Source organism: Pelecanus crispus, chromosome 11, assembly GCF_030463565.1.
Source record: "Pelecanus crispus isolate bPelCri1 chromosome 11, bPelCri1.pri, whole genome shotgun sequence".
Lineage (NCBI taxonomy): Eukaryota > Metazoa > Chordata > Aves > Pelecaniformes > Pelecanidae > Pelecanus > Pelecanus crispus.
In genome coordinates this window covers 5,805,361-5,813,384 of record NC_134653.1, presented here as the reverse complement: position 1 = coordinate 5,813,384, position 8,024 = coordinate 5,805,361, and the positions used below count along the sequence as shown (strand labels likewise).

Below are 8,024 nucleotides of genomic sequence, written 5' to 3'. Positions count from 1 at the left end.
GCACATCAGGTACAACAAGGTGAAGGCTTAAATTCAAAAGGGGCTTCCACTCCAGTGGGGCAGGTGCCAGGTTGGAGGGGTAGTCTGGACTGGAGAAACAGAAGGAGCTGCACTGGATTTTGGGCAGAACAGCAGGATTGTTCTACAAGGACAGCACAGGGGCACAGCAGTTGGCACATTGTTTAGTCTGACTGCATGTGTGGGCTTTTGTGGGTTTTTTTTTTTTTGCTTTTTCATTTTAATGCACACTGCCAGCATCTGGACGAGGTTGGTTGGTGGCGAGGTATTTGGCTCTCATGCTGGAGGTGTACTGGAGGAAGACAAGACAAAAAAACAAAACAAACAGAACGGAAAAGTAAGTCAGAATGACTAATGTAAACACGGAACCACAGATTACGACCACCTCCCAGCATAAAATGGTCTGTATTTACAGCAAGCATATCAAGGAGCTGCTGCTGGCTTGGTTTGACAAGGAAAGTTTCACAAGCCACTGCATAGTCTAGGTCTGAGTAACATACTGTCAACCTGCTGCAAGGATGCTGGCCAGGTCAGTGCAGATGGGCTAATGATTTATCCAAGCTCTCTACAGAGAGGGAAATCCAATAGTCATTGAGCCGAAATATGCTGTACTTTGCTTGGGAGAAGAGAGGGAAATGGAAATGATGCAGATGTAAAAACCCACCTTACACCTTCATCCTCTCTTAGTCATGTTGTTGCTTTCAACCATGCCAGAAAAGGAGGTTGAAAAGAAAATGGGTGTACACTGCATTTTTTATATTGCATTTTATGGCAGTGAGGGCATCAGAAGACTGCATGCACCACAGATGGGCAGTTTGAAAGAAAAGTGTGGAAGAGTGAATCTCTGAACAATTTATGCCCAAGAAAGAACAGACCCTGTCAGGCTGGAAACAGGCTGCCATCAAACAAGATGATATTAGCTAGCAGTTATCAGATGGGTAATAATCCACTGTGGCTTGGGATCCAACCTGTGTACCATGCAGCAGCAGACAAGACTCCAGCTTGGGGGTGAGAAGAGTAAGTTAGAAAGATGAGAGGTTGTTTTGGTTTGGGGGGTTTGTCTTATTTTCTTTTTTATTCTAAGCAAGGTAATCCAAAACAGCTCCCAGAAGCTACTGAGGTTAACATATGCCATTCAGCTTTGAATAACGAGCCAAAAAGCATGTAAATAACACCCAGCAGTAAGAACAAAAGACTTTGCCTCTTTATGCCAATGTGTTCAATGCCTCCATCATGACCACATTAGTGCTTCTGGGATTCTGCTACCATGATACTAACAACGAAGCAATGAGGACTGACATTTTATTCCTCTTTTTATACCAGCTGGAGCTTGAATAATTCTATAATACCCACACCTTACTTCCCAAGAGTGCTGTTCAGCATACTGACTTTTTATCACCTTTAAAACTGAACCACATAAAATAGCCAGTTAAGCTGGCAGAGAGACGACTGAAAGGCAGTTCCACACCAGGAGGTATGATTTATCTTGCCCACTGGGAAAGAACATTATGAGGCATCTTTAGGCTCTCAAAAGCTCAGCTGTCCAAAGGGGTTTTCAGAGAATTAACAGTATTTTATCAGTTTTTCTTCAAAGACTGACCCAGGCTGAACCTCTGCACAATAGAAGAGAGAATCTGCTCCTTTGGCAGAGCTGACCCCTTCGGCACAAGATAAAGACACCTGTGGCTTATTTGCACACTCATCTTTTAGTGTCTTCCATAATTGGAAAGCTTTCTGCAGAACATGGATCTTGATATAAAACTCTGGCCTAGAAATGGCATCTATATTTAGAAGACAAAGGGTACATCCGTTCTTTCTCCTTTTAAGATGTATTTTTTGTCAGTGAGAAGGAAAAAGGTAGAAAATACCAAGCTGAGCCAGTTTAAGGACTATATTCTATAGAGTTTGTTAAATGATTCTATAGAGTTTGTTAAATGATTCTATAGGGTTTGTTAAATGCAATTATTGTTTCAGAAATGAAGTTTAGGGCATTATTAAGATATATGAGACTAACCCAACAGGCTCAGAAAGGCTTAGAAGTCAAAGAACTTTCTCACAGAGTACGCAGAGCACATTTCAGGTAGTGCAATGCTGAAATTACCAGCCAAACATCATGCTAAGAAGAGGCTCTTAGAAGGAAAACTGCATTTGATTGCTCATTTTCTATTTGTATTCTGTATGGTGACATGTGATAGGAGCCGAGTATGAACAGAGAACTTCCAGGTGCTAAGGTTTTGTAAGAAGTATTTAGAAAAAAAAAAATCTCAGATCCTGGAAGGTTATTGTGCATCTTCCTGGACAAGTCATACAGGTTCAGCACACAACATGCAACATCAACTTTCTTTAGAGCATTAAAATCAAGAAGGGCCGCTTGATGAACTGCATATCAAGGATGTACAAAGTACACCCACCATGGAGGGAGAAGTCGAAAAGAATTCACTCCTTCCTCCACCAAGAAAACACCCCACAGTTGTTTAATTGTCACTGAAACAAAGTAATCAGGAACACAAGATTTGGACACTCAAGCAGAGGGCATTTTACATTCAAACCTACCTGCAATCCACCACAAGGAATAAATCAACTCAGAGTAGTCAGAGTTAGGGCTGATGTTCTCTCCTTAACTCAGGATTTTTGTGCCTTTGTACCTTTTTCCCCCATTAGTTTGAACCACTTACTCCTTCTGTTAAAGTGTACTTTTAATGACCATAATAAGTGTGATTGAAACCTGGAAGGAGAGTACTAACACTTCACTGCACACCTCTCATAACCAGCACAGCTCTATCAGCGTACACTGGATCTTCAGTCACTGCATTAACTCCATGTACGAATGCTTTGCTCCACGTGCTGTTGACAGTAGTCCCTCATCCAAGTCCTTTAGTGCACTTCTGCTGAGAAGCAGAGGAAAGATGCCGTGGAATACACAGATCCCAACATCTGACAGGCCAGCGAAGACGTATCAGCAGACACTTGCCAGTCACATAGATATGAAACCAAACTATATTATCCATAGTTAAAATAAATAAGTCTTTAGCTCCTTTATAAAGTAATTCTAAAGACTTAAAGCCTGAGCACAATTCAGAGCTAAGGAGGTCTTGGACTCTACTCTGAGGTAACCTGGATGCAGTGCCTGACACAGCTATAAGGTATACAGTTGCATTTAGTTTCCTTTAAAGAGGAGCTTTCATAGAAGGTTAAAGAACATGCACAATGCAGTCATTCTTCCAGTACTCTTACTGGAAGCACCCATGTGCCTATACACCCTCATTTATTCTTTCAAAAACAGCACGGAGGACAAGTTTCAACCCATACCTTCACTGTCAGCTACCCTAAAAAAAAAAAAAGTACCTAAAAGACTTCTTGTTACCGTTTCTCCTGGTGGCTTGTGCTATTCAACACAGCACACCTCAGTCACTTACCTGTCATCTAGGACAAACACAGCTGATTGCACACAAGTTTATTTTTGTATTTCTCTAAAGAAAAAAAAAGTCTCTCCTTCACATTCAGCCTTGTTGAACGTATAAACTTTCATAGGTATGGTTTGCCAGCACATACTAGTTAGGTGCTTAACATGTATAGCCCGTGTACAAAGTAATCATTGGTTGCAAAAAAAAAAAAGGGAATAATCAGTTAATTTTGGAGACCATAAATTCTACCAACTCCTGTGAACTGTGCCAACCATGAGTACTTCACAGCTAACTGCACCATGCTGGAAGATCACTTACCATATGAAACCATGACTCCGAGTAGAAACCATTTACTATTTGTGGTTAAAAAAACCCACACGCATCTCTCTTCAGCTACCCTGACTTTGATTTCCTGCCAGAGTTATTCAGGTAATCCAGTAAAGACCAAAGCTTCTGGATTCAAGCACTTAAAGGTTGATCCACCTCTCAAATAGCTAGAGCACAGTAAACACACAGGGTTTGGTATCATTACATATGGGAGGTACAAGATGCAGGGAAACAGGCAATTCTAGCTAGTGGGTTCTGAATTCAAAGGGACTTAAGTTTTCCAAGTCAAAAGAACAGAGCTACTGTGTGTTTTGTTTGTTTTTAAAAAGTCTTGGAAAGAATGCAATGCCTTTTTCTTAGCCTTGCAGACAGCCACATTAAACTCTGGGTGTGACCTTAGGTAAACAGAAGACAGTGCAGCCTGAGATGAGGTCATGTTTCAGCCCAGAGGAGATTTCAAGTCCAGAACGAAGACACTAGAATTTCCCCCCCACCCCACTGCCCCAGCAATATTTTATTTTATGGAATGGACCCATCTAACACCACTACAATACCACCTGCAGGAACCAAAAAGCAGAAAAACCACCATAAGCTGACACCCCAGAGCAGTCTTTGCAAGACTTAAGACAGAAGAAAGTTGTGACCTTTAAAAGGGTGCTAGCACCATGCTTCAAGACAAGTTTGTTTGCATTCATGCACCATGGCAGAGGGCATCAAGACACCCGATTCAGACAGCACCCTTTGCAGCATGTCACAAGGCAGGCAGACAAATGGCAAGAGGCAGCAAGAATGCAGACCAAGCAGCAACATGACAGAAAGGAATCCAATGCAAGGCTGACGGAAGTCCCAACAAGAACGGCAGTAAAAAAGGAACAGCAGCTTTATGGACATGTATCTCTGTGAACAAAATGTAAGATACGGGTCATTGATTGCACAAGCCAAAAGCAACGGGCCTTCTGTTCCCACCGGAACCAACACCTTCCAGTAACTGTGTGACTGTAGTTCCCTTGAAGGAGCACTGTCCTTCATTCCAGGTGAGTTGTCTGGTACCTCTAATTATACCCTATATTCAACCAAGCTAAAAAAAATACAAGGCTTAATGCAGACCACCTACTCTTTCCGTAGGCACGTGGCTTTGTCATGAGCTACTGTGAGGGACTTAAAACTGGCTATCTTGGAGAACATCAGCAACTACAGCCCATTAGGAATTCCGACAGTGAAATGGTACTAGGAGGGCCCTGTTCACGGAGCCTGTGGGACATGGATGGGATGATTTGGACAGACACAGAACAAACAAAACAGTAAAAGGTTTTGAAAGAATGAAACAGATCTTAGTGCTTATGTCTGGACCCTTAGGGAAGTTTTTTTTAATCTTGCTCCTTTCTGACTTTAAATGCAAGGATAAAAGGAGAAGCTGCACACAGATCTAACAGGCAATGAAGTAACTCTTCAGGACAGGCCACCATTACCAGCTAGGATCCTTCAAGAAATTAAAAATCCTACTGAAGCGCTTAAAGCTTGTGGCAGGTAAGTATCGGTGTTGTCGGGCACATAGTGTTATGACCAGTCAAGACAAACAGAACAGCAGTAGGGCTCAAGGGAAGCTAAAAGCTGAATTAAGACAACCAGTCCCGACTGAAAAGCTGCTAGATTGGTTCTCTTTACTTCTAGAAAATGGCTTCTTGTCATGGGAGAACTTGTATTCTGCATTTGGAAGGGAAGGTCAGGTCTATATTCAAGCAGCACTCAGTACTAAGTGTTCAAGCTGTTCTCAAGTGTGGACTCTGAGTTGAAGCTGCTGTGCGTTAACCTTTGTGAGGCACGGGTGCCTATAACCTTCACAATGTGCACCAGAAGCCTTTGCAAGGTTGGTACTGCTCCTTGAGTCTGCACCAGAGCAAAACTGCTTTTAATTTTAACCCTTGGCAGGAGGGAATGGGGTGGGAGGTGCAGAGGGAAGGAATGTGAAGAAATAAAAGGCACTGGCCTGGGATAAACAGTGCAGGGATGAAGGGAGTGGTTGGGAGTGGAGAAGGGGTTGAGCAAGAAGGACCTTTTTTCCAGTACCTGTTCCATTTGCGGGCGCTGTTACCAGTATGTCCGTGCACTGTCCGAGGGCTTAAGCTGCCAGCTCATATGGCTGCTACTGTCCATGGCAGCCAAATACAACTGTGATGACGCAAGAAAGAGAGAGAAAAAGAGAGTGCAGCCTCAACGTGCATGAAAAACACAGTGCAAGCAAGTGAAACGCTGTGGTGTGTGTCAGCGACAAGGTGGGCTCTACAACCCTAAGGGAATAGCCCTGTGGCAAGAAGGAGAAAACAGAAGGAATGAGAGAAGGGAAAAAAACAAACAAACAAACAAAAAGCCAGGAAAAGTAACGGACAAACAATGCAGCAGGATCATCACATCTTAGTTTTCACCATCTGTTCACAGAAAGCTAAATGGAATATATCAGCTCTGTCTACCCAGTGGACATAACCTATTTGGATGGTTATCCCCCTCTCCTCCCTCCCAAAAAGAGGCAGGGACATGTGCATTGGTATCCCCTTTTCATCTGTCTCCTCCCACAGATGATTTGCTACAAAAAGTTGCAATTTCCTCTGCCTCAGTATGGTCTCAGCCACCTGCTATGGAGAGCTGAGAATACAAAAATCCCAGAAAAGCCCCCTTCCCTGCTGCCTGCCAGTATGAGAGTAGACTCTTTTTCTTCACTGCCTACTATGTCCCTCCAGAAAACACATTTATCCTACAGCCTGTTCCTTGCCTTGTCTAGGGAAAAGCTCCCCATGTCTATAGGTGCAATGCTGTACTCTCCTCCTCCCCCAGCTCCCGCGCTTCCCTATAGCCCATATTGATGGCTGCCAAGTCAAGTTATTCTGAAAAAAAAAAAAAAAAAAAATTCTCATCTTTATCTCCTCTCAGAAACCAGCCTAAGGCACCAGGACTCAGATTCCCCCTCAGGGTATTAATGCAAACAGCTACTGAAGAACCAGGGAATTTTTTGCATAACTAAAGCCCCTGCGGAAAGAAGCGTGCTTTCTCTGAAGCAGAAGAGCTGTAGGGGAAGGGGAAGCAGGACCTCAGTCTACAGACATTGAACGAACACACGCCTTGGCAGTACCAGAGGGATTGTGCTCTTCCTACAAGAGGAAACGCCAGGGGTAAAGCATTTGCCACACTTTACTGTGTGCAGCACATCAGCTCTTCTTTAAGGACCATCTTGTTGCCGAGAGCAGATCATGCTACCAGAACTTGTGATCACAGTACCACCAGGGATCAGGAAAAACTCTTTGTGAAGGTTGAAAGAGGCCTGGCCAAGTACAGAGACAAGGATCAACTCCCCGCTTCTCCGCTTTCTCTACAGCAAGATGAATTGGTCCTTTTGAAGTGAAAACATGAATGTGATGTCCACTTTTCCACCACAATTCCTACTCCTTCATCCTCCAACCTCCTCTTCCTCCCCTTCCCATGAATTTGAACCATGCACCGCAGAGTGTATTTTCTTTACCTATACCTGAAGACTGGTTGATTATTAAGCATGCTACTACTCATCCTCTGTAATCACACCACCAAGTTAGTGTGCACTGCGATGTCACGTTCTCCAAGTTCTGGTGTAAGGTTTACAGGATCCAGTGAAGGAGGGCAAGATTCATCTAGTTCTTACACAGACATGAAGGCAAGCCCATGTTTTATCCAGCATACAGAAATGGCTATCAGGCCACTCCAAATACCAAAACCTTCCATGAAAGTGTTTTTCTTTTTCCTCCATAGGAAATTAAATACAAAAATAGATTCTAAAGAAAGTAAAACAGTTGTGAAAGAAAGATTATAAAAAAAAAATCTCAACAAAAAATAATACAGGTTTCATCCTACCATCTTTTTAGGGCAGATTAAGGAGAGAGATTCAGCAATAACTCTGAATTTACTACTTTAACAAGTTTCTTTTTAAACTTGAGGAACCAATGCCACAGATAGCAAGTATGCTGCATGCAAGTGAATCATCCTGCTGAAGTCACCCACCAAGATACTCATGCACTTCCGTGGTGGCAGGACTGGGCCCATAGTGTTAATAAATTTAGTTTTACTCTTTTTATGTGCAATGTCCAAAGTAGTATAGCAGGGTTTTATTCTCCATGGCAGGTGAGACATGGCTTGTCTATTCAAATTGCTGCCATTTATGGGCCAGATCCTGTGTTTGGCTGCACAATCAGCTCCCTTGAGAGTATACAGGAGTGGTAAACGTGTATTCCCCAAAGTTGCTGAAGCAGAGAG

The 8,024-nt window shown here is 43.0% G+C and overlaps 1 protein-coding gene across 1 annotated transcript in view; it reads right to left on the bottom strand.

The window, feature by feature from the left end:
• Positions 1 to 220: 220 nt before the first annotated feature.
• Positions 221 to 8,024, bottom strand: part of TTYH3 (tweety family member 3) — a 73,431-nt gene continuing 65,627 nt past the window's right edge. Inside the window, exon 14 of the mRNA XM_075718782.1 lies at positions 221 to 310. Coding sequence (XP_075574897.1) covers positions 239 to 310 — 72 coding nt within the window. The 3' untranslated portion in view covers positions 221 to 238. The remainder of the gene's footprint in view (positions 311 to 8,024) is intronic.